At 39.8% G+C, this 26,854-nt stretch overlaps 2 protein-coding genes across 2 annotated transcripts; one reads left to right on the top strand and one right to left on the bottom strand.

Annotated features, from left to right (window-relative positions):
* Positions 1–3,051: 3,051 nt before the first annotated feature.
* LOC307148210 (NLR family CARD domain-containing protein 3-like) lies at positions 3,052–25,107 on the top strand. Its single transcript, XM_079853564.1, has 6 exons — positions 3,052–4,971; positions 6,105–6,278; positions 8,464–8,637; positions 21,652–21,813; positions 23,880–23,926; positions 24,063–25,107. Exons 1-6 carry the CDS (start codon positions 3,062–3,064, stop codon positions 24,590–24,592), a joined length of 2,997 nt encoding a protein of 998 aa, XP_079709690.1. The 5' UTR covers positions 3,052–3,061; the 3' UTR covers positions 24,593–25,107.
* On the bottom strand, positions 11,256–12,680 carry LOC307148212 (uncharacterized protein; the record flags this gene model as incomplete). The annotated part of the gene is made up of 1 exon (XM_079853566.1): positions 11,256–12,680. The coding sequence occupies one exon, from the start codon at positions 12,678–12,680 to the stop codon at positions 11,256–11,258; it is 1,425 nt and encodes a 474-aa protein (XP_079709692.1).
* Positions 25,108–26,854: the final 1,747 nt, after the last annotated feature.

Below are 26,854 nucleotides of genomic sequence, written 5' to 3'. Positions count from 1 at the left end.
ACGATCCCTTTAATGTCTGCTAAATATAAATGTAATATCTTAAAGCCCCCAGCAAGCAAACCAAAGGTTCCTGTGGCAACAAAACAAAACAAAAAAAACACCATAAGATGTTTAGGTGTCAAAGGGAAAAAACCTTGAGAGGGAATCAGACTGGGGGAGCTGATCCTCCTCTGGTATTGCATATGCTAAATATTATCTATTTACATGGGATGTGGAATTCTAATCATGTATTCATTGAATAAATAAAATGATTCTATCTTTAAATATGTTAGTAAAGCAATGCTAAATATTTTACCTATGTGCTCTTATAATATAACAGTAGGATTACAGCCCCATTGACTCCCTGTGCCAATGCATTGATGAAGTCAACTTTCTTCAGTTAAACAAAGACAAAAACTGAAGTCGTTGCGTTTCTCAAGTTCAAAGTTCTCAAGGTGAACGCATACCTTGATGCTAGGGGTCAAACAACTAAAAATCAAGTCATGAATCTTGGTGTGATTCTGGAGTCAGACCTTAGTTTCAGTAGTCATGTCAAAGCAATAACTAAATCAGCATACTATCATCTCAAAAATATTGCAAGAATTAGATGTTTTGTTTCCAGATAAGACTTAGAAAAACTTGTTCATGTTTTCATCAACTTCAGGGTGGATTATTGTAATGGACTCCTCACTGGCCTTCCCAAAAAGAGCATAAGACAGTTGCAGCTCACACAGAACGTTGCTGCCAGAAAATATGAACATATCACACCAGTCCTCGGGTCTGTACACTGGCTCCCAGTTACATTTAGGATTGATTTTAAAGTATTATTACTGGTATATAAATCATTCAATGGCCTAGGACCTCAATACATTGCAGATATGCTCACTAAATATAAACCTAAGAGATCACTCATATCATTAGGATCACATCAGCTAGAAAAACCAAGAGTTCACTATAATAATGGCGAGTCCGCTTTTAGCTATTATGCCAGCCGCAGCTGGAACCAGCTTCCAGAAGAGATCAGATTAGGACATACAAAAAACTTCCAAACCCATCTAAGGGTAAAAATTGTATTGATGTTCAACAAATAAAAAACAAATATAATACAAATGAGCAAATGATAAAGCTTGGGTTGCTGAATATTCGATCCCTTACTTCAAAAGCACTTATTGTTAATGATATGATTACAGATTATAACCTAGATGTGCATTACTTTAAATGAGTCAACCCCACAAGATTACAGTTATAAACATGAACCTTGTCTGAAAGGCAAAGGGGGAGTTGTTGTTGTAATTTATAATAATATCTTCAGAATTACTAAGAAGTCTAGTTTCAAATATAATTCTTTTGAAGTGTTGGTGCTTAATGTAACAATATATAGTGTAATTGATAAATCACGTATTAGATTTGTGCTGGCTACTGTATACAGGCCACCAGGGCACCATACAGACTTTATCAAAGAATTTGCTGACTTTCTATCAGGGTTAGTACTGGCTGCAGATAAAGTCCTAATTGTTGGTGATTTTAATATACAGGTAGATAACAAAAAAGATGCATTGGGATTGTCATTTAAGGACAGTATATTTATTGAAAAAAAAAAAAAAATTATCAAAATAAGCAAAACATACTACAAACTTTGCTAAAGTGATTGTTTTGAACAAGTATTATTACCTTAGACATTATTAAAAACTTTATTTTAGCTATAAAGTATTTGTATCAATAGCTACTCTGTGCCTTTTGCCCCATGCTGGTGAGCCTTTTACCCTGTGTGCATGGTAAAAGGCCTACCTTGCCATCTCATACACTTATAAGATTTTTAAACAAACAAACAAACAAACAAACAAAACAAACAAACAAACCACTTTTATGATTTATTTTCATTTAGTTTCTATTTATTTTTTCCCCCTCTATTCTTTCTTGGTTTTCTAACAGCACTGCCTGTAACACAAGTCTTTGTGAAAAGAGAGAGGAGGATGAGGATGTTTACACACATAAAGTACCATCTCCAGAACCCAGAAGTGTGTCTGTGAACAGTAACGGATTCATGAAGAACCCCCCTGATCTCAGTGATGGAGAAGTGAACACTGACCCTGAGTGAGTATAAACACTACATAAGATCAAAGCGAACAATTTCTTAATGTTTATTTTTTTTATTATTGTCACGATCCCTGTGCTGTGTCTTGTGTTTTGTAAGGACTTTTATGTTGAAGTGTATTCTTAGTTCCCATTGTTTCTGTGTTTACTTCCTGTGTTTGGTTCCTGTGTTGCCTTGTACCTTGTTTGTCGCCGTAGTTACCCTCATTAGTTCCCATGACATCAAATCACCAACACCTGTCCCTCATAAGCCCCTTGTTAACCTGTCTATTTAAACCTGTGTGCTTCAGTTGTTGTTTGTCGTTTGTTATACATTTGTTCTTGGATTACCTGTGTTTATGTTTTTTTAATACACTTTTGTGCTTGCATTTGTGCTGACCAACATTGAGTAGCCTACATCTTGAATAAGATTCATAAAAGTTTTGCACCTACATCACACATTACAGACATTGATGCACAAACGTGGATAAGTTCTACATGTCTAAAGTATATAGAAAGAATAAACCAGTTTATAAACTCGATTTCGCTTAACATCTTAAAATATAATCTGCATGCACAATAAACTATAGTAAAATTTGACAGAAAGGTTTTTGAGGGCTTTAATAAAATGTTATTTAATAACAGTAGTCATAAAAAGCATATTTCCAATACGTGCCTCAGGCTTGCATAGTATCATCAACTCACTCAGCAGAATCCTCTGTAATCCTTGGCAAACTTTGCATAATATAGAAAATTATTCAAGAATCTAAAGGAGTCAGTGTACAGAAAAAAAGCAGTCATATGTGTGATGTCTTCTACCAAAATGGAGTTGTTTCTAGACAGCTAGCGTAATGCTGCTTGAACGGACACTTCTGTGTAAATGTGTCATTTCATATTAGAGTTTAAGGTTTGATGTGCTGGAACATTTGAATGTTTTTCTCTATTTTAAAACTTTTTCACAATTTTTCTGTTTGTCTCATTTTTTTTTTGCAGAGTGAAGAGAGATGGCATGATAAGTTTAGTGATGTTCTACCTGACTCACTTTGTCTCCTACTGTCGGAACCTCATGGGGTGGCACAACACAGAAGCAGCCCTTCGGACACTCACAATGCTGGAGGAGACTACAGATCTGCAGCATGATTCTCACCAAACAGTAGATGATGTCCTGCAGAGAGTCAAAGACCAATACAAAACCATTATGAAGAACAAGTATGAGAGCTTATTGGAAGGAATACAACTGGAAAAGAATCAAACCCTCATGAACAGGATATACATACAGCTCTACATCATAGAGGGAGAGAGTGAAGGAGTGAATGAAAAACAGATGGAGAAAACACATGATACTCCAATCTACTGCAATGACATCTTTAAATCCTTTCATGAATCAGGTTGTGAGAAAGACAAAATCAAGACTGTTCTTACTAAAGGCATCACTGGAATTGGGAAAACCGTCTCTGTGCAGAAGTTAATTCTAGACTGGACCAAGGGAAAAGCCAATCAGGATGTAGATTTCATGTTTGTGCTTCCATTTCGAGAGCTGAACTTGATTAAAGATCACCAGTACAGTCTTCACAGACTTCTGCTGGACTTTCATCCTGAACTTCAAGATCTGGACTTAAAGATTTATGAGGAGAGTAAAGTTGTGTTCATCTTTGATGGGCTGGATGAAAGCAGAATTACACTGATGTTTTCAGACATTGAAAAAGTTTGTGATGTGAATGAGTCTTCATCAGTGGATGTGTTGATGACAAACCTCATCAGAGGAGAGCTGCTTCCCTCTGCTCTCATCTGGATCACCTCCAGACCAGCAGCAGCCAAACAGATCCCCTCAAAATACATCAACCGTATGACAGAAATTCAGGGATTCAGCGATCCTCAGAAGGAGGAATACTTTATGAAGAGAATCAGTGACAAGCATCAAGCCAGCAGAATCATCTCACACATCAGAAGATCAAGAAACCTCCACATCATGTGTCACATACCCGTCTTCTGCTGGATCTCAGCCACTGTGCTTCAAAACCTCCTGAAACAGGGTGACAGTGCAGAAATCCCTCAAACTCTGACTGAAATGTACATCCACTTCTTGCTGACTCAGATCAACATGAGGAATCAGAAGTATGATGAACGAGATCCAGAGAAACTCCTGCAGTCCAACAGAGACATGATTGTGAAACTGGCTGAACTGGCTTTCAATCAGCTGATGAAGGGCAATGTGATGTTCTATGAGGAGGACCTGAGAGAGAGTGGCATAGACGTCACTGACACCTCATTGTATTCCGGGATGTTTAAGGAGGAATCTGTGATTCATCAGAGGAAAGTCTATTGCTTCATACATCTGAGTTTTCAAGAGTTTCTAGCTGCTTTCTTTGTATTTTACTTGAATGTAGTCAAGAGTACAACATCACTGAATTTATTCCTGAATGGATGTAACTGGAACATCTGGGAAAGCTTTCTTCTGCATGAACTACTAAAAGCAGCAGTTAATAAATCCTTACAGAGTGAAAATGGACAACAGGATCTCTTCCTGCGGTTCCTGCTGGGCGTCTCACTGGAGTCCAATCAGAGACTCTTACAGGATCTACTGACACACAAAGTAAACAGCTCAGAGACCATCAAGAGAGTCACAAAGTACATTAAAGACAAAATCATGGGTGATGAATGTCTCTCAGCTGACAGGTGCATCAATCTGTTCCACTTTCTGCTGGAAATGAATGATCAGACTCTGTACAGAGAGATTCAGGAGTTTGTAAAATCAGAAAATCGCTCATTGAAGAAACTTTCTCCATCCCACTGTTCAACAATAGCCTATATGCTTCAGATATCAGAGGGGCTGGATGAGTTTGATCTGAAGAAATACAACACATCAGATGAGGGCAGATGGAGACTGATACCAGCTGTGCTGAACTGCCAAAAAGCTCTGTGAGTATTAATTTATGTGATCGTGTGTGCAGTAATGTCTAAATGTATTAATCCTTATGAATTACATCCTTTACAAAACCAACAATATCAGATAAAGCTTATTTTGCAGCCTTTTTGGACTGATTAAGTTTGAGTTCTGTAAGTCAGTGCATACACATTAGGAGCAGTAAGTAGTGAACACACACACACACACACACACACACACACACACACACACACACACACACACACACACACACACACACACACACACACACACACATTTCAAACCATGGATACACACCTTGAGCAATGGGCAACCATTTCCTGAAGCACCCGGGATCGATTGGAGGTCAGGTGTCTTGCTCAAGGGCACCTTAGTCATTTCCTGCCGGAATTGAGAATCGAACCTGCAACCTTTTTATGGGGTTATTGCATTATGTTCAAGAACAATGGCTGTCATTTTTATATGTGTTGATCTCTTATTTCATTTCATACTGCACTGTTGTGTAGAATCATTAAATTACTGCACTGTTGTGTAGAATCAGTTGCTTTGTAAAAAAAAAACAAAGTTCATTAGAGAAAAACAAAAAGGCCTTTGCATTATTTTTTTTCCTGCCATCTTTTCTTGTGATATCAACATGATATCTTGTGATATCAACAGCAGTTGTTCTTGAGCTTTTGACTTAATTTGACTTAATTAAACACAAGACAAAAACTGAACATCACTCACTATTGCTGTGGTCAGCCACAAACATTTCTATTTAGCATTTGTCAAACATCATTCTACTATCATGCAGGCATCCCAGTACCTTGAGTTGGCTGGCAGAGAAATTGATCACATGTTCAGAAGCACTATAATGTCTATGACGATTGTAGCTTATTTGTCAACTGTTGGACACTAATTTGAAGTGGTTTATTGATGAAAGAAATTAATCTATTCAGCTATTTCAGTTTCAGTCCCTGATCAAAGTTAAACCCCATTAACCTATGCAGCATTGTGTAGCTATATTGCAATTATATGGCTTTTGTTACCTTGAATTGGTATTTTGAGACAAATGAGTGTTGCTATGTTGAGATGACAAGATAATTAAGTGATCATGACTTAATAACCTACATCTCTTTACTGAGCCATATTTAACCCTGTGTTATAGACTTGCTGACTGTAATCTCACTGATCAGTGCTGTGAAAGTTTGTCTTCATCTCTACAATCATCAAACTCCTCACTTAGAGAGTTGGACCTGAGTCGTAATGACCTGCGTGATTCAGGAGTGAAGCTTCTGTCTGATGGACTGAAGAGTTCACACTGTCAACTCAACATACTGAGGTAATAAAACCAATAAAGATTCACTTGTTTTTTAAATTTAAGATGCTTTCTGATCTGGTCCCGATCTCCTGGGTGTTTGCAATGAATCAGTAGACCCCAGTCTTAAGACTTTCAATTTGTTTTTGCTTTTGTCTGTATTATATAGAGATGAACCGGACCTGTTACTGAGATCAATTCTGCTCCATTAACACTTTGACACTAAGTAAAACACTGAACCCAGAATTACTCCATATGAACCTAAACCTGTAATCAGTGATCTGTAGGGGTGTAACGATAGCCTCATGTCATGATTCGATACATATCACGATACTGAACTCACAATATGATATCATTGCAATACTCCAAGACATATGATAAAAGGTTAGCAATTTTTTTTAAATGTTGATTAAAATGCTAAATTTGATATTACATTGTGGGTGTACATGAATAGGCTTAGACTTGGTGCTGGAAACCCAATGCACAGGACAATAGAGACACCAGAATAAAAATATTAATGATTCTGAAGCTGAAAATACAGAATTATTTTAGACGAATATGCTTGCACTCTGTCACTGACTAGATGTATTTAAAATAATGTAGACCACTTTTTACTGGTAACATAAGACATTTGGCATTATCAGGACACAAATATTCCCCCATTGCATTATAATACATTATATTCAACATTATAGTAATTTAATGTAGTACTGACACTAAAACTTGAATTTTTTTGTCACACAGAAATTTTCATTTTGGGTGAACTACTGTATACACAATGTATATTGTCACTATCTACAATACATATTGATGCATTTTTGTATTGTAATACATTGTGACACAATATATTGTTACACCCCTAGTGATCTGTGGATAAAACAATTGTACATTAAATCCATTTTATTTAAAATTATTTAATTGTTTATATAATGATTTTGAATAATTTTATTTAAAGTAGAGTTACAGGAATCTGAACACAATGGGCCTCATTCATGACACTTTCATAAATATATGAGTAAATTCGGAGTAATTTGCACGTAAAATGGAACTTCCCGAAAACTCTCCTCTGGATTCACAAATGCTTCATAAACCTCGGATTTCATAGTTAAAAATTAGTATGTTAATGAATTGCAATCATTAGTAAATAGGGTGCATGTGTAAGCTCATTCACAATTCAAAAACCGAATACTTTTTGTTTGTTTTCTAGATAGACTAATAGGTGGATTAATGTATGGGGGATGAAAGTGGTGTTGATGGGCCAGCCATGCGATGCAGAATAAAGGCTAATAATGGCTGAATACAAATAAAAGAATAACAATAAAATATTCACATAATATTTTTATACATTTAAAAATTATATTCATAATATTTTTATTTTAGTTTTTATAGATTTGAGCTTATATATCCATATTAATAACAGTCTGCGTAATTCTGAGTCTTGAACTGTAAACTCTCAAGTGTTGGCTTTCTAAATATATGTTGGTTATGTGTCTGGATTCTGGATGGGGGGGGGGGAGCTTTGACAGTTAAGGGGTTAATTAAAGGGTTGAATCATTATCACAGGGAGAATTTGGTTGTATTGTTCCCTTTTACTCATTTGCTAGAAGGTAATACCAAACAAAACACAAACTGTTTACCCTTTTATAAACTTCAACAAAATAGTCCCAATAATAGAAGTCCATGAATAGGCTTACTGGCCTCAACACATTAGTCTCTAAGTCCATAGATATAAAAAGTATTTGCACAAATAATACTCATCAGTCTGATGAATAAGTCATTTCATATAAGTCATAAGGCAGTCAGCAAACTGAAAGTCCTGAAAGTCCAGATGGAAAAATCAAATGTCCCTAAAAAGAGAAAAAGTATAAACTGCTGGAATTGTATTTGATTTATCTTATTTTATGTCATGTTTAACCAGGAAAATGTGACAATATTAAGTGTAACTAGGGCATGCATTTACATTTGATTTGTATATAAAGAAAACATAAAAAAAAACTGTGAGGACTTTGCCTCCTCATTTCAGAACACTACTGCATGCCACTGGTGCACATACATTGTAACAGTGTAACACAACTCCTGTACACAAAGTACAAATATAAATAATTTGTCATTTTCTTTTTCGGTATTTCTACTCTGATCTGTTTAGATTGACAAGCTGTAAACTCACTGGTCATCTCTTTACTGAGCCATATTTAACCCTGTGTTATAGACTTGCTGACTGTAATCTTACTGATCAGTGCTGTGAAAGTTTGTCTTCATCTCTACAATCACCAAACTCCTCACTTAGAGAGTTGGACCTGAGTCGTAATGACCTGCATGATTCAGGAGTGAAGCTTCTGTCTGATGGACTGAAGAGTTCACACTGTCAACTCAACATACTGAGGTAATAAAAACAAAATTAAAGATGCTCTCTGCTCTGGTCCCGATCTCCTGGGTGTTTGCAATGAATCAGTAGACCCCAGTCTTAAGACTTTCAATTTGTTTTTGCTCTTGTCTGTATTTAGGGAGATGAACAGAAACTGTTACTGAGATCAATTCTGCTCCTTCAACACTGTGACAATGAATAAAACACTGAACCCAGAATTACTCCATATGAACCTAAATCTGTATTCAGTGATCTGTGGATAAAACAATTATACATTAAATCCATTTTATTTTAAATTATTTTTACTATTTTTAATTAAAATCAGAGTTACAGGAATCTGAACACACTGGGCCTCATTCACGAAACCTTCATAAATATATGCTTACTTTTTTTATTATATAAATTACTTCATTTCCATGTCCATGGTTATTCATTTCATAAATTACTTAATTTATATAAGTTAATTCTGGGTAATTTGTATGTAAAATGGACCTTCCCAAAAACTCTCCTCTGGATTCACAAATGCTTCATAAACCTTGGATTTGATAGTTAAACGTGTATGTTAAGGAATTGCATTAAAACTACAAAATGTTTTTTACAAAAAAATGTTTCACTGCTAGGGGTCGCTAACCTCTTACAATAACAAAGGCGTAGATTGATGACGCAGTGATAAGCGGAATCATGGAACTTGTCATGCAGATGGATCTAATGATGTTTATGGATGAGTGAAAACATTCATGTTTTTTAACATGACTGTGGTATGGAGCAGGGCGCGATTGCTAATTAGAGACAGATATCAGCGCCACACGCGAGTCCTGCAGATATAAAGGAATAAGGACATTTCATTCTACCGAACTACCCGCAAGTGCTGAATTACCATTCATACAGGTCAGTTTATTTGACGAATTAAACTTGTGAGGTAACGCAGGGCTGTTTCACTTTGTCTAATATTACAATATCATACTAAACTGCACTTGAGTGTGTTGAAAGTTATAATGTTATTATATGTGTTAGTTTGTTGGCTATATGAGACTAGCAGTAAGCTAGATCAACATTAGAATAACTTACTGATCAAATTCTAACATTTCATCATGCTGAGCTATATAACATTGTAAGCCCGTCTATTGGTCCAATGGAGGTCTCCAATAATACGGGGAAGGTTTCTCTGCGCGTTACTGTCTTTCCTTTTACGTAACACAACAAGATTAAATGCAATATATTTTCTCATATGCAATAGCTCGTTTCATCTGACTCCATAAATGAAAAAGGTTTTAATGATATCTGTGCATCATTAAACGTGAACGAATATCTGATTATTCTTTTAACTCTGATTATAGTTTACCCATCTAGATTCGGAAACTATATCGCTCAGCAGTCCTTCGGATGCACGACACAATCTCGCCAGTCTGGCTTAACAAAACAGAGGTAATTGGCTAAATGTTTGAGATTTGCCGTATTCACACGTACAAAATAACAGACACTTAAATAGCCCCCTTGAATGCCACCTCAGGAACTTAATTCAATTGTTTCAATTAGTAGAGGTCAAGACCACCATTAAAAGACGTTAGCCGATCAACTCACTTTTCTTAAAATGGCTTTGGTGTAGTCAAGCCCGTGGGATATCCACGTACACTTATCTAAAAGAACATTAAATTAGAACAGAGGTTATGGAACGCACCCGAATCCAGGTTGATCAAACAGCTTTAGCTGATTCTGGACGGAAATTAACTCGCCCCCCTCATTCAAGTACACTTGAATTTGATATCCAGTATTAGTCGTCACTAATGTCTGACGCAAACTTGTGGAAATATACGAATCCTATAATCTATAAGAGTAAAAACAATCTCAGAGTCAGTCAGAATAAAATCAAACGTTTACAATTTATTAACCAGGTAATGAAGCAATAATTCAAATCCAATTCGCAAGAATAAATCATCAGTTAATCATAACATATCAACAATTCAGGAATCGCAGAATTTGTAAAGATTATTACCTGGCAGCGAAAGATTACACACATGCGGTTGTGTGGGCAGTCAACCTACAGACTCCTCGAACTTTCTGCACCTTTTCCTTATATACCCAGAATTCAATATGCTCACCAAATGGTGGGGTCTGTCATTATAATTAGATTTTGGCTCCCTATTCAGGGATTCACACTGTGAGATCAGAATTTGTATTTGAATAGGTTCTTGTTTTGCATACAGGAGGTACAGTCTGAATGGAGGATCTGGGGGAGGGAAACACCTTTAAGGGACACATCACTTTTCTCATATTTTATAACTTCTTTTAACTTTTCATTATGGTTGGGAGAATGAGACCATTTTACCAGGCGCACTGAGACACTTTAAATGATATCAAACATGCATAGATACTTCTTGTACATACTTTACATTGCATAGGTTTTCAGTGTATTTCAGGTGAGGAGGAGGGGGGATGAGGGGGAGATAGTGTGTGTGGAGTGTGAACTGCACTATGTGCTGCACCTCGAAATCCCTGTTACATATGCAGGAGATAGTTCAAGTGTTAATGTCCAGGGGGGCCTTTTGTTCTATCGGGGGGTCGGCCAGACATACTGGCAGCAGCCTTACAGCTCCCCCGTTTGGCACCGTGGGCCACTCACAGGGTTTCCTGCGGTGTCATTTCAGTCGTTGTAAGGTGGGCAGCTTTAAGGGGCTGAGAGTCAAGATAGTGTTGGTGGATGTTTTCACCGATCTGATAAGGTGTCGGAAGTAGCAACATTGGAAGAGCGTGAAGGAGAAGATGAGTGCGCTTCCAACCGCACAACCTCGAAGTACCCAGTCCCACCAGGTATATGCGGTCTGTGCTGATCGGGTAGATGAGCTAGACAGGATCTGTGCAGTCTTTCGCGCCAAGTTTGTTTCCACTTGCGCTTGAGAGAGGTGGTACTCTGTTTGGAGAATGACGTTCTGTACCAGGTCCATTGTGTCGACCAAAGCTTGTGTTCCGTGTTCATAGAAGGTGTCGTCCCACCATGGGGAGACCTCAGCGTCCGTTGGCATCCTTCCGAGGATGTCGATCTGGCCCATAGAAAAGTCCTCTGTCACCTCCAAGCAAAAGGAGTGATTAGCAGGACAGGTCAGCCCTCCATAGGTGAACGAATTCATCTCACTGACGATGCACCACTGTGTATGAGACACCTGAACAGCATTTGAATGGCCATGCAACGATTCAACATTTATGAGTTTGCTATCATTGGAAGAGAAAGGCTGCAATGTGTTACACGTACAGACAACATAATTATGAGTTTCATGACAACAAGTGCGACTGGTAAACAAGGTCTCAGTACCCTTCAAAGTCATGTATCCAGTGAGGTGATCCCATTTAATTACCTGATCTTTAACTACCACTCCAATAGAGCGAATAGTAGTGGAATTCTGATAAACTTGATCTGGGTGGATTAAAGGAAAAGTGGCAAAAAATCCAATGCAACCAATACATTCGTTTCCAGTATACATCATAATTGTGGATAAAAGTTCTGAATATTTGACATTTTTCATTTTTTCTGAAGAGAACCATCTATGCAAATCTAAAACCTCAATTAAATCATTCAAAACATGTCTGGGGGTCTTGTGAAGACGAAGGTCTAAAATTTCCTGTCTTGTTGCAGTGAACAAATCTTGTGCATATGATCTGCAGGCTAAGTCACGTTCGATGGTACGGGTCTGATTGAACAATGTGTGGCTAATCGTTAGAAGCGCCTGCGCCTCGGAACGAACCGCTTTGATAATGTTATCATTGCTATTGGTGATGTGTTGAAAACCAGTGGCCATCTGATCTGTCAACCATGTGGAGAATTGGGATTGTTTGGTTATTTTATAGGTGTTGGCTGCTGAATTAATTGATCCGAACAAGCCGGCTATACTGCCTAGCAAGTCTCGTTTTGAGCGAGTAGGTGGAATTTGGACGGCAAGCCTGTCTTTGTAATCAGAAATTAAATCATCGATTCGTGACTGTAGCCATGCATACGACTCATCATTAACATTACAATGTTTTGTATAGGCAGAGAGTATGTTTGAAATGTTGTATGTCACATGTGTCATTACCAAATTTACATCATGTAATAAAGTTTTGTTGATGTTTCCTCTAATCAGTCCACCAGGAGGAATTGAGTGCAATTCCGGACACTCTTTGGGTTTAGTGTATCCGCAGGTGGTCAAATTAAAACAATATGTAACAGTCCATGAACAGTTGTGTGGATTGGTGAAATTGTCTATGCTATGTGAACATTTTCCGACACAATACGTTCCTTCCTTTCGGTTGGTCCACACAAATGTTTTTGGTTTTTGTTCGTTAGGTGTGTAAGCTGTGAGATCGTACATTAGTTCTGTGAATCTCATGTGTGTGTCATTGTGCGTTTCTGTATGTGTGCACCTATATGTTGCAGGTTCCAAATTTTTAATGTTATAGCACAATTTTGGGTCTATGCCATTGTTGTTGTTTTCGTGTAGAGTGTTCATGTCGCCTATTGTGTCGCCTGAATCTATTTTAAGTTGATACCAGGCAGTGAGGTTGTGCATGAATTTTGGTGCTCGAGTGTATCCTGAAATGTTTCCTGAAGGTGGGTGGGTGCTACCTGAACTACAGCAAATTTGTGGTGTGCAATTTGGATCCGGTACTATACCGGGAGGCCATGTAGCTGTCTCTTTGGGTGCGACTGTGATTTTTGGTGTGAAAGGCCCCTTGGAGTATTTCCACACCCACCTCCCACATTTCAGGTTGTGTGTGAGTGAAACCCTTTGGCCCAGTCTGATGCACGTGGGCCCGGACACTTTCCTTTCATCCGGCCTCCATGGGATCGCTGCAGTCGACCTGGAAGGCAGGAAGAGAAGTTAGTGACAGTTATTCATTTATTCTGTGTACCTTTAAATGGTTTGCACTGAGACATGTGATACCATCGCAGTTTCCCTTTTATGGTCGTGGCCACACAGCTGTTGCATACAGCCTTAATTTCATATGGGCCATGCCATCTGGGTGTGAATGCACCTTGCTTCACAAAAACACGTATCATTACCATGTCTCCTTCTGAGAATTTCACCTCAGAGTTTGGGTTGAATTGTGCATCATTTGTCAGGTCTGATTGCTGTTGTTTCAGAGCAGCGTGTGCATGTAGCACTTCCAGCCTCTCTCGTAATTGTTTCAACACAGACTGTTGAGTTGCGATCACAAGAGGCCCCAGGTCTGCTGGGGTAATTTCTGGGTCGATGGGCAGCTTCATGACTCTTCCAGTCATGAGTTCGAATGGACTGATACCTGTGGCTTTTGAAGGAGTTGCCCGCAGTATTGTTAGAACTGTGGGCAAAGCATCAATCCATTGGTTTTTGTGTTGTGCAACCTGTTTTGAGATGCTTTCTTTTATGGTTCGGTTAACACGTTCCACCATCCCAGAGCTCTGCGGCCTGTACGGGACGTGGAATCTTTGTTTGATGTTCAGCATCTGGCATATGTTTTTCATCACCTGCCCTGTGAAATGGGTGCCCTGATCGGATTCAATTTGGATTGGTGCCCCCCAGAGTGGGAGGATTTGGTTCGCTACCACACGTGCCACCGTGTTTGCACTGTTATTGCGAGTGGGAATCGCTTCCACCCACTTGGAAAATTTGTCAATAATCACAAGGCAATAACGATACCCGCCCTTGGCACTGGGTAGTGGACCTATAAAATCCAATTGGAGTGACTCCCAAGGTCCTTTGGGTGGCTCTGGTCTACACAGTTTTGTACGGCCAGGCTTACCTTGGTTAATGGTAGCACATACGATGCATGTGTCACACCATCTTTGAATGTCTGATGCCATTTGTGGCCACCAGAAGTTCTTTTGTATCAGCTGTTGTGTTTTGGGAGCTGATACATGTGCATAATCATGGTACAACTTTATCACTGGTTTCTGGAGGGCTTCTGGAACGATGTATTTATCGTCTCTCAAAATCATGCCTTCAGTGACCTTGACTAGTTGGTCCTGCTGCAGGTGCGGTGTCAGCTCTCCATCAGAACTCCACAGTTCTAGCTGGTACTGTTTCAAGTCAATAGGAACAGTCTGAAACGCACTCACAGCAGAAACAATCAGTCTGTCAGGCTGCCATTTATCTCCCTTTTGTGCTGCTAATTTTGCTAATTGATCTGCAATGTTATTGTTTTTCTCGTGTTCATCTGGATTTTTGCTGATGTGCGCGCGCACTTTGACAACGGAGAGTGAGGAATCGCGTGCTTTAACCTCCTGCCAAATCGAAGTTATGATGTTAAAATGTTTGATCGGTGTTCCGGCAGATGTGAGGAATTTTCTCAACTGCCACTGTGCCATAAAATCATGGACTGCACCAAATGCATATCGGCTATCAGTGTATACACACAGCGGCTCGTGATGTGATCTGATTGCTTCGAGTAATGCAATAAGTTCAGCTTCTTGCGCAGATGTGTTTTCGGATAGTTTGATTAGCAATTGGTTAGTGTCTGAATTGGGAGAGTGAGGAGCCCACACCGCACAACCTGTGTGGAATTTGCCATCATGCCAATATCGGGAACCATCAATGTACACTCGTGTCTGATTTGGAAGTTCTTGGTCATGAACTGGGCTCTGAGCTTCCGGTTTGGTTTCGCATGTGTGTGGGTGGCCCTCTACATCTCCCAATAAATGAGGTAATATTCGGTCGTTCACCGTTGTGATGTCACGTGCCTGTATGTCTGCTAGCCATCTTGCTAACCTCTGCGACGATACACCTTTTATTCGGCCCTGCAAAAGCATTTGTACTGGCGTGTGCACTGTATGCACAACGATAGGTTGGAAACCTACAATCGGTTCGGTTGCTGTCAACATCCAGTGAACCGCCAGCACGTGCTGAGTGCACGGGTCGAATCCTTGTTCGACCGTGGATTTTTTTCGGCTGTAATAGGCGATCGGACGCAATTTTCCCCCATGATCTTGGGTTAAAACGCCACTGAGAGTGTTTTCGTTCGCGTCCACCTGTAAGTGGAATGCTTTTTTAGGGTTCGGCAGACCGAGCGCGGGAGCACTGCACAAATTTTCTTTTAGACTCGTAAAAGCTTTTTCGTGTTCCTCTGTCCATTCAAGGACGTCAGAGGGCTTTGATTTTCCTTTTAAGAGGGAATACAGCGGTGTGACTATGTTTGCAAAGTCTGGAATGAAGTCTCTTAAGTAATTTGCTGTTCCCAGCACTTTCTGTAACGCGTTCAGCGTGTGCGGTCGGGGAAGTTCAGCAATGCATTTCCGCCTGTCATCTGTTAATGCTCGGTGGCTTTGCGTTATCGTATAACCCAGGTACTGGACCTCGTTTTGTGCGATTTGAGCTTTCTCTTTGTTTAATTTGAAGCCAGCTTTATCGAGCGTTAGCAGTACCTCGTCAACGAGCAGCAAATGATCATCGAATGATCCCTCGGTTGCGATAAGTATATCATCAACGTAATGGATCACGTTTCCGGTCCCTGTCAGTGGATTAAGCGTGTCTTCTAATGCTCTGTGAAAAATCGCAGGACTGTTATGGAGGCCTTGTGGCATTCTCTCCCAAGTATACTGGATTTGATTCACAGTGAAGGCCAATTTCCACTGATCAGCGCGTTTGATTGGAATGGACCAGAAACCGTTCTTTACGTCGAGCACTGTAAACCAGGATGCTTGTGTTGAAATCTGCGATAGTAACGTAGACGGATTTGCCACTATAGGTGTAGCCTTGGGCAAAACCTTGTTGAGACGCTGATAATCAATACAAAGACGCCATTTACCATTCGATTTTGGTACTGGTAAACACGGAGAGTTTGTGGTTGAACTACAACGTCGGACTATTCCTCTGATTTCAAGTTGCTGTACAATTTCATGAACAGCTGACTCGGCTTCTGGTTTGATGCGGTATTGTTTTTGTGGGGGAGGGGGCTCCCCCTCAATGCACACAACAAAGTCAATGAGGCCGCAGTCATGTTCATGTGTAGCCCAGATGCTATCGTGTTTGTTTACCATTTGTTGAATGGGATCTGGGGCGGATATGGACATAATGCTTGTTGTGTTTTTTGGTAGGCATTTTTTTACAGTTTTGTCTGTTTTCAACTCAATTTGCTTTTCAAAGCAGTGAATTACAAAGCCATACTTTCGCATAATGTCCATTCCCAGCACAGTCCCTTCACTGTTATCAGGTAAATACCAGAGAGGTTCTTTCAAAACGGTTACGCCTAAATCGAGTTCAATTGGCTGTGTTTTTGTTGCAATCATTAATGTGTCGCCGATACCTTTGACCTGAATGGTTTCGTTAGTTAAAGGAAATTGAATGTCGGTACAGGAGCAAGATGCGCCAGAATCAATAAGTACGTCCGCTAACCGGCCTCCTAAATTAGCTCTTATTTTTATTCGATTTCCGCTCTTAATTATGCTCCCTACGGCGATGGAGGCCACGTATCCCTATTGGTGTTGATATTTTTCAGTTGTTCCGCTCGCGTTGTGGGCCGCGCCATTTTGGCTTTGTTGTTTTTGATACTCGTCAATGAAATTGGTGAATTGTTTGTACAGGTTAGCGTTTCCGCTAGATGGCGATTTTTGGCAATGATTGTCTAGCTCTTTTAAATCTCTCTCTCTCTTTTTGCAATCTCTCATGAAATGGCCAACCTTTCTGCAATAGTGGCATGGCGTTTTGCTTGGAGATCTTTGATAAAATTTGTCTGGGCTGTTCCCTTCTGTTAACCATTGTGCGGACGCAATATTGCGGGGTTTGGTTTTGTAAAATCTGTTTTCTATTCTTGTACCCCAGTCTACTATTGCTTGGAACGTGTTTTCGGCCGGGTCGACGCCATTTGCCAAAGCCTTCTGAACGGGAATTCCGGCATTGGTCTTTAAAATTTGTAGTAATGCGTCATGGTTGCGGTCTATCTCTTCCAGCCCTGAGTGTTCTCTGTATGTTACCCATAACCGTTCAGCATACATTTCAAATGATTCGTTACCTGTTTGTTTTATTTCTAAGATTTTGCTCCAATCAATATGCGTCGGTCCCCTAACGTTTAATAATGCTTGTTTTAGACGCTCGTAGATAGCTTCGTTGGTTTCATTTTCGACTCGGTTCATTATGTCGCCAGATTTCATGTTTGCGGTAAGCTTTGATCTAATCTCATCAGGTATAGTGAGTAGAGCGATTTGCCACACATCTCGAGTTTCTAATTTGTACACGCTGGCCTGTAACATCAATGCTTCCCAGTAGGGTTGAAACGGCCCTTTTCGCGGCAGCATTCCTACAACCTGTTTATGTCTTGAACATTCTTCGCATGTTAACGGCCGGCTGATTGTTGTGATTTCATCATCCGCGTTTGTCATGGTTTTAAGCACAGCGACTCTAACTGATTTTTTTGGCAAATCAATCGATTTTGTTCGAGTCTTAACTGGGCTTCGCAAGTTTGATTGTTCGGGCCACAGACTCACAAGAGCTCGGTTACGAGTTTCTCTCTGTGGCTTGTGAAACGTTAGTAACGCGTCGTCATCGCTATCATGGTTAGTATTTAGCTCAAAGGTTTCTTCCAGTGCTGCTTGTTTAACCGCGGCTACTGGGAAACCTGATTTGTCGCAGCAGTCTTCGAGAGCAGATATGTAATTACTGCCGTTTTGAAGTTTTCTTTGAATTTGATCAATTTGTGTTGCCATTTCTTCGCGCTGTCTAGCCCACCCCTGTTGTTCGTAAGCAAACGCTTCGACTTGTGTTCTTAACTTGTACAGTTCGTCAGAACGCGATCTTTTGATTTCTTTAATTTCTGATATTGTTCGTTCGTTCTCGGCTATGGTCTCTAAGTCGTTACGACGAAGCAAATAAACAATTGCAGCGGGAATCTTTTTGTATTTTGATTTTGATTTTAGCTTCGCACCCTCGGCAGAATACCAGGACAATATTTCGTTGTTACTCCAGCTTAGTTGTAATCCCTTGTCGCTTAGCCGAACAAGGAGTTTTTTTAACTGCACGCCTAGAATCTCCATTATCTCCACATCTACGCTGTTGTGATTTCCCTGAAAAGACATGTTTCCCGTCTAATTCTTTTGCCCACCGGATTTTTCGGTTCCGGTCTAAAGGGTATACCGACCCGTACTACAAATGTGTCTATATGTGATGTACAAAACAGTTTCCCTCAGCGCTAAAAGACAAAGAAATCAACTTACCATAGCAGCTGGAGATAGATGGAAAGGAGTTCAAACCTCATGTTCCGGGCAGAGTTCAAGTTGAATGTTGCGCTGGAAAGACGTTGCTCGTCTGTTGCGAGATCACGTCGAGGTCACCACTTTGTAAGCCCGTCTATTGGTCCAATGGAGGTCTCCAATAATACGGGGAAGGTTTCTCTGCGCGTTACTGTCTTTCCTTTTACGTAACACAACAAGATTAAATGCAATATATTTTCTCATATGCAATAGCTCGTTTCATCTGACTCCATAAATGAAAAAGGTTTTAATGATATCTGTGCATCATTAAACGTGAACGAATATCTGATTATTCTTTTAACTCTGATTATAGTTTACCCATCTAGATTCGGAAACTATATCGCTCAGCAGTCCTTCGGATGCACGACACAATCTCGCCAGTCTGGCTTAACAAAACAGAGGTAATTGGCTAAATGTTTGAGATTTGCCGTATTCACACGTACAAAATAACAGACACTTAAATAGCCCCCTTGAATGCCACCTCAGGAACTTAATTCAATTGTTTCAATTAGTAGAGGTCAAGACCACCATTAAAAGACGTTAGCCGATCAACTCACTTTTCTTAAAATGGCTTTGGTGTAGTCAAGCCCGTGGGATATCCACGTACACTTATCTAAAAGAACATTAAATTAGAACAGAGGTTATGGAACGCACCCGAATCCAGGTTGATCAAACAGCTTTAGCTGATTCTGGACGGAAATTAACTCACCCCCCTCATTCAAGTACACTTGAATTTGATATCCAGTATTAGTCGTCACTAATGTCTGACGCAAACTTGTGGAAATATACGAATCCTATAATCTATAAGAGTAAAAACAATCTCAGAGTCAGTCAGAATAAAATCAAACGTTTACAATTTATTAACCAGGTAATGAAGCAATAATTCAAATCCAATTCGCAAGAATAAATCATCAGTTAATCATAACATATCAACAATTCAGGAATCGCAGAATTTGTAAAGATTATTACCTGGCAGCGAAAGATTACACACATGCGGTTGTGTGGGCAGTCAACCTACAGACTCCTCGAACTTTCTGCACCTTTTCCTTATATACCCAGAATTCAATATGCTCACCAAATGGTGGGGTCTGTCATTATAATTAGATTTTGGCTCCCTATTCAGGGATTCACACTGTGAGATCAGAATTTGTATTTGAATAGGTTCTTGTTTTGCATACAGGAGGTACAGTCTGAATGGAGGATCTGGGGGAGGGAAACACCTTTAAGGGACACATCACTTTTCTCATATTTTATAACTTCTTTTAACTTTTCATTATGGTTGGGAGAATGAGACCATTTTACCAGGCGCACTGAGACACTTTAAATGATATCAAACATGCATAGATACTTCTTGTACATACTTTACATTGCATAGGTTTTCAGTGTATTTCAGGTGAGGAGGAGGGGGGATGAGGGGGAGATAGTGTGTGTGGAGTGTGAACTGCACTATGTGCTGCACCTCGAAATCCCTGTTACATATGCAGGAGATAGTTCAAGTGTTAATGTCCAGGGGGGCCTTTTGTTCTATCGGGGGGTCGGCCAGACATACTGGCAGCAGCCTTACAACATTGATTCGTTTTATGTACATTTGCTCACCTGTCTATAAAGTGCATGCAAGAGCGGCGTCTCTCTGTCAAGTCGTGAAGCTCTGTCAAGTCCAAGTTTGACGCGGAGCTCTCTGCATCTCGAAAATGCCATGCCGATATTGATCCTCGTTTTATTTCTACTTTTGTCCCAAAGTCTGCTTGTCATGGTCCGTAATGTTTGAACGAAACAACAACAGCGTGAGCGTGTTGCTACCGCTAGACGTAATGCAGTTGTCCATGTCTATTGCCATGGTTACAATGGCGGTACAAGCGGAAACCAGGGATAACGTGGATATTACGTCATTGGTAGGTGACAAGTGACAAGGGACGGGCACTATTTAAAATTGTGAATTTCTCTGAATTTACAAATTCTTGGAAACATTTAGGATAATGTAAGTACACAATTGAAAGAAATATATAACACTGTGCAAGTGGTTTTTGGATATTTTGATACAAAAATCTTACATATTGTACCTTTAATTCATAAAGAAGGTGCATGTGCATGCTCATTGACAATAAGCTCACCTATGAATTACAGCTACATAAATTATGTGTACTGGAACGCTGTGGGATCTTCTGGACTCCCTTCTCAGGTTTGGCTCCATTATATTGCATAAATGCAATTGGCCATATGCCTAACAAAAATTATTAAATGAAAGTGGACTACTGGTGCTCAGAATAATAAACAAGGAAAACAGGCTACACAGCTGCAAGTTTATTTTCACATTTAGCTCATTGTTTAATTCATTTTTTTATTATATTAAATTCCTAAACTCTACTTCGGGAGGAGTGAAAATGATCTAATCTGGCAAGTAACTGCTGGAGTATATTAGCATTTGCTCACCTTGCTTCGGCATCCCTCCACCTCTCCAACTCCACCAACATAATTTAAGTATCTGTCACATTTGGTTTTGGGGGTTAATTATCACATTTAGGTTTTTATGTCTTTCATTTTCTATTTCACAGTTATGTTTTGTCAAGTGTTTCCCTGACCCCATCACGTGATCCTGACATGTGCCCCTTCTATAAGCTGAAATGTATGCACAAAAAAGACTGCAAGTAATATTAAGAAAAAAAATTGATATCTGAATAACACTTCTGTGTTTTTTTCCCATATCTATTATACTAACAAAACATCGCCAAATAACTAAAGGTCACTAAAACAGATATAAATATATTTGCATGTTGAGGGCTTGAACTTGATCATTTGTAATGTCACAATCATGTTATCTTAATGTTGTGTGTGTGTGTGTGTAGATTATCTCGCTGTATGGTGACAGAGGAAGGCTGTTGTTATCTGGCTTCAGCTCTGAGTTCAAACCCCTCACACCTGAGAGAGCTGGATCTGAGCTTCAATCACCCAGGACAATCACTAGTCAAGCTGCTCTTTGATCCAAACTACAGACTGGACAAACTTAAGTATGTTTAACATGAACAATCATCCTGTCATGTGTGTTTGGACATGTGTGCATTATAAAGTAATTGAAAATATGTACATAGATCATAGATCATAGAAAAAAAGAAAAAAAAAGCACGTCTTGAACTCTGTGACTGAAGATGATCTTGATTCAGCTCAACAGCAGCATCTGAGCAACATAATCAAGTCTCTTATCCCAAAACATCAATTCAAAGGTTGTTGCTGCTTTAGAAAGTAAATTGTCATTGCTGTCAGAGAGGCTGAAAGAAAAACAGATCCCAAATACAGGCTAAGAGATCACAGTCTAAATGACAACCCGTTCTCATACCCAAGGCGTCACTTTCAACCATGCTTCAATATCTGACGCTCAAAGCACCCTTTAGCGTCCATATGAGACGCATAACCCTACCACAGACCTAAACCTACCCAACCGAAGCGTCACATATTGACGCTAAAGGGTGCTTTGAGCGTCAGATATTGACGCTTCCGAAAGCGTCAGTTACATGACGCCTAAACCTACCCATAACCGAAGCGTCACATATGGACGCTAAAGGGTGCTTTGAGCGTCAGATATTGAAGCATGGTTGAAAGTGACAAAAAGTGACGCCTTAGGTATGAGAATGTGTTGTAAATGAGCAGAAATTATGTTTTACCTCATGATACTCATTAAAGCAGATCAGCACAGTGGAGCTGAACAACAGTTCCCTTTCAATCAGTTACATTCGACGTTACGTCGGATCTTAACTGGTGAATTGGGATCTCGCCTGAGAGCCCAATCACTTTTGAGTGTAAACTAAACGAGCCAATGGACATTGGCATGTGAGATTTGCATCCCGCACCCCGCCCCGCAAAGCGGGGTGCATAAATGGTAGCGCGCTTGCATTGCACAATCAAGCTATAGCTTCGGAGCCAAGCGTTTCTCACAATTCTGCTCTGCAATCATCATTAGAGTGTGTACAACGAACCAGGAAGAAGCTCTTCAGAGAGTTTCCCCTGTTTGCTTCAGCACTAAAAGAGCCTTTTCCCTAAAAGAGCAAGTGGATAGTGAGAGTCTTTTTATAGATGCTTCTCTGTCCGTGCATTTCTGGATGCGGTCGTTTCCGTGGGCCCCCCACTCATCTAGTGCATCACAAGCTGTGAAGCTTCCGGATGGGATTGCTGGTCCTTCTCATGGGGGACATAGCATTTCATTCGGGGCTCCAGCGGAGGATCAGATGTCAATCGCTGAGAGGGATCGAAGAGAGGGAAATTATGCTCTGGAAATGAAGATGATGCTGAGCTACCCACTATAATGGTGTGCTCATGTTGAATCAGATTCAGAGCTGACAACCCTGCTTTCCAGGGCTGATACGCGCTCGGTGTCATTCTGAGCTTTCATACTGGTGTCTGGGGAGCGCAGCGCGTAAATCGCCTTGCCCCACCCCCTAGCCTTTCTTCCTGGATGTGCATGAAGGACTTTGGCAGTAAAGAAGCATATTGGCGCCAATATGGAACTTCAAAGATGCCGAAATCTGCATAAAAAGCTTTTCTTCTCTCGCTACCGTTGATGGTGGGGTGGTCAGGGGGTTCATGGGGATTCCCCAGGTGGAGTGTGCAGTTGCGGTGCATGCCACCTGGTGGGTTCATCCACAGCTCCTGTCCAGCACCTGTGAGACAACAGCTGCTCTCGCCACTGGGGCTTACAATGCTGGTCAGGCCACCTCAGCCTTGCATGTGATGGCACCCGGCAAGACTACTAAGCCAAAGCAAAAGAGCTCATATGCACGAGGGTAGTTCTTTGTTATGAATGTACCAAAGATAGGCTCAGGTGAACTAGTTGAAAACTGTATGATGGGTGATAATACAAATGCCCATGAACCATATAAACAGAAGGAAGAGTACTAGCACTAAACTACTAGTGCAAACATGCAACACACTAGCTGATCTTCTGACACTGACAAAGTGTACATTTATCATTGTCAACCACAATAGATCATGTAAAATATAAGCATGAACAACCATCTACTTATATTCTATTATATGGCAATCATTTTATATAAAATTATTGTGACATCTTTTGTTTTTATAGTGTGGATCATGCAGGAGAGTTCAGGATTACAACAGGACCACTGAAATGTAGGTCACACACACACACACACACACACACACACACACACACACACACACACACACACACACACACACACACACACACACACCTTAATAGTGGTTGTTTTGTTGTTATTAATGTTACAATTTATCTTGTGTTCAGATGCATGTGATCTCACATTGGATTTAAACACAGCAAACTCTCTTCTCACTCTGTCTGAGGAGAACAGAAAGATGACACATGTTTCAGAGGATCAGCTGTATCCTGATAATTCAGAGAGATTTGAAGAATGGTGTCAGGTTTTGTGTAGAGAGAGTCTGACTGGACTCTGTTACTGGGAGGCTGAATGGAGTGAGCGAGCTGATATATCAGTGGCATATAAAGGAATCAGCAGGAAAGGATGGAGTTATGACAGTTTATTTGGATACAATGAAAAGTCCTGGAGTCTGAACTGTTTTGAAAACAGATTCACTGTCAGACACAATAATAAGAGAAAAGTCATACCTGCCCCTTCACATCCTTCTAACAGAGTAGGAGTTTATCTGAACTGGCCAGCTGGAATTCTATCCTTCTACAGTGTCTCTGACACACACACACTCACACACTTACACACATTCAACACCAAATTCACTGAACCGCTCTATGCTGGATTTGGGGTTTATTTTAATTGTTCAGTGTCTCTACTAGATTAAATGGCTTCTAGTGAGTCACACATGCAGTTGAGAGAAAGAAATACACTCACATTATCTCTGTATTAACTCACATGAATTTGAATAAGTGATCCAGTTTGTGGAGTTCTTTTTCCTGCTTTTGACATTTATGTCACACTGGTTGTAATAATATATACCTTTTTGTTATTTTTATTTTTTTATCATTTTGTGATTAAAACACTGAAATATAGAGAGAATGTTAAAATGAAAATTAAATAAAAAATATATAAGGTAAAATATTGTTATTCTTAGGCATTAACTCAGCTTAATGTGTTTTACTTAATAATGCACTGAGGTAGAATTTTTGTTAACTCGCTACACTGTAAGGACGAAATAATAATTTGGTGGATGGTTTAAAAATATTCCTTCATCACCTGTAGTGTATTCATACTCTTCATGCTTCATGTAATCATAATGGGTTGCTGATGGCGCTATGCACAAGATCCTGCTTAGCTCGAGCTTCAAGATACAAAAAATAAATACATAAAATTATGTACACTTTTTATCATGTGGTATTCTTCTTCTCGGTTTTAAATATTAATTTAATGGTTATGAACACAAATTAAGCAAGTGTCACAGATTCAGCCAGCATGCCATCAGCCACAGGTCCTTCACCTTCACCCAGTCATTCACAATCACCAGAATACTAACCTGGCACACCTCACAGTGTCAATCCCTCATCAAGCACCCTGTCAGCAAGCTGTGCAGGAACAGAATGAAGAGGCAGATAATGAAGATCACAAGTAATATTTCATAATAATCCATAAGAGAATCCAAAGAAGAGGAAAAACAGAAGGACGAACTTAAATAGTAGACAGAATAAGGCTAAACAGGGTAATTTAACTAAAATCACCAAAAGCAATCAAACAAAACAAAACAAAACAAAACAAAACAACAGCATCGAGACCATGTCGCGATCAAATGCCCAATTTACAGGCTGACCAGCGGGACTTCCCGTCAAATATCCAGCAAACCAATCCTTTGTTGAGCCGAATTTCGACCCCCTGCCAAATTATTACCCCCCTCGTTGAAGTCAGTACCTGATTGCCTAATCCTAACCCCACCCCTAATCCTAACCCCTCCCCCACAACTAATCCTAAACCTACCAATACTAGGGGGGTAATAATTTAGTGGGGGTCGAAATTCGGCACTACACCGGCAACCATGACGCCCAAATAAAGCAATAATGACGCGGTATCCCGCTGACCTAGGGATGCCCTTTATATTCTCTAAATACAGCTCGGTTAATAATCATGTGGCGGAGCTAACCGTAAACGGCACTTCACCACATTTGGAATTCTCATTTCAACATACTACGATTTGGGACGTACTAATTCTATTTTCAAATACTATTTAGGATGGATAGTATGCGTATTGGGATGCACCGTCAGTGATGGAGCAGTGACCTCTGATCCTGAGTGAGTATAATGTGGTTTCACTGTACTGGACTGCAATCCACTTTCACTTATGCCCTTCCAACTCTTATTTCCATACTTTCCATCTTCCACCTATGACTATAAAAAACACAGTCTTAAGGTACAGTAGCAAGAAGTATAATAATAATTCATATAGCATTCACTAGAGTTGTGTGGGGTGGAGGTAAGTTAAACACAATCTTCTGTGACGTTGCATTTTGGGAGAATGTCACGGTTGGTTGCAAATCAAGTTGAATGCAGGATCTAAACACAAGCAATTTTTAGTTTATTTTAACAAAGAACTCAGGATACATAGAACTCAGGACAGAAAAAACTCTTAAACGCAACAATAACAGACAACTGAACAGGACTTATCAAAGGACTTAAGCAAACAAAGGAGCTAGTTAACTAGATACACCTGCACAGAATACGAAATCAATCAGTAACCATAGAAATAAACAAGCAGGGAACGGAGGAAGCCAGAACTGATTAACACATTAGAAAACTAACCAAACTCAGACATGAACAGAAAAACAGATAAAAAAAACATATTCTAAACATGAACAAACAAACTCAAAACATGCCAGACAGAGCTGCCTAAAGAGTACATGAGTCGACTCGCTTTCTCTGTCAAAATCGAGTAGTTGAGGGTCTGTCCACATAAACTGTCCTCACCCACTTGACGAAATGGATTGTACCTCATAATGGCTGCAGGGATTCCTCCAAAGGGAAGTGCTTAGGGAAAGTCATGTGTGTTTGCTTTATTTGTGTTGTGCTCTTTGCAGTATATATTATTTAACAGTCTCTTTACATAAAAAATATACCTTTA

The sequence above is a fragment of the Squalius cephalus genome (genome assembly GCF_949319135.1).
Source record: "Squalius cephalus genome assembly, chromosome: 20".
NCBI classification, from domain to species: domain Eukaryota; kingdom Metazoa; phylum Chordata; class Actinopteri; order Cypriniformes; family Leuciscidae; genus Squalius; species Squalius cephalus.
The sequence above is the reverse complement of the archived record's forward strand: the minus strand, read 5'-3'. Positions and strand labels throughout refer to the sequence as shown.

Bases quoted from the DNA above. Each gene is read 5' to 3' on its own strand.
- LOC307148210 (XM_079853564.1), top strand. From the start codon at position 3,062: ATGATAAGTTTAGTGATGTTCTACCTGACTCACTTTGTCTCCTACTGT. The intron at 4,972-6,104 runs GTGAGTATTAAT...CCTGTGTTATAG, and splicing joins CTGAACTGCCAAAAAGCTCT to ACTTGCTGACTGTAATCTCA. The intron at 8,638-21,651 runs GTAATAAAAACA...GTGTGTGTGTAG, and splicing joins TGTCAACTCAACATACTGAG to ATTATCTCGCTGTATGGTGA.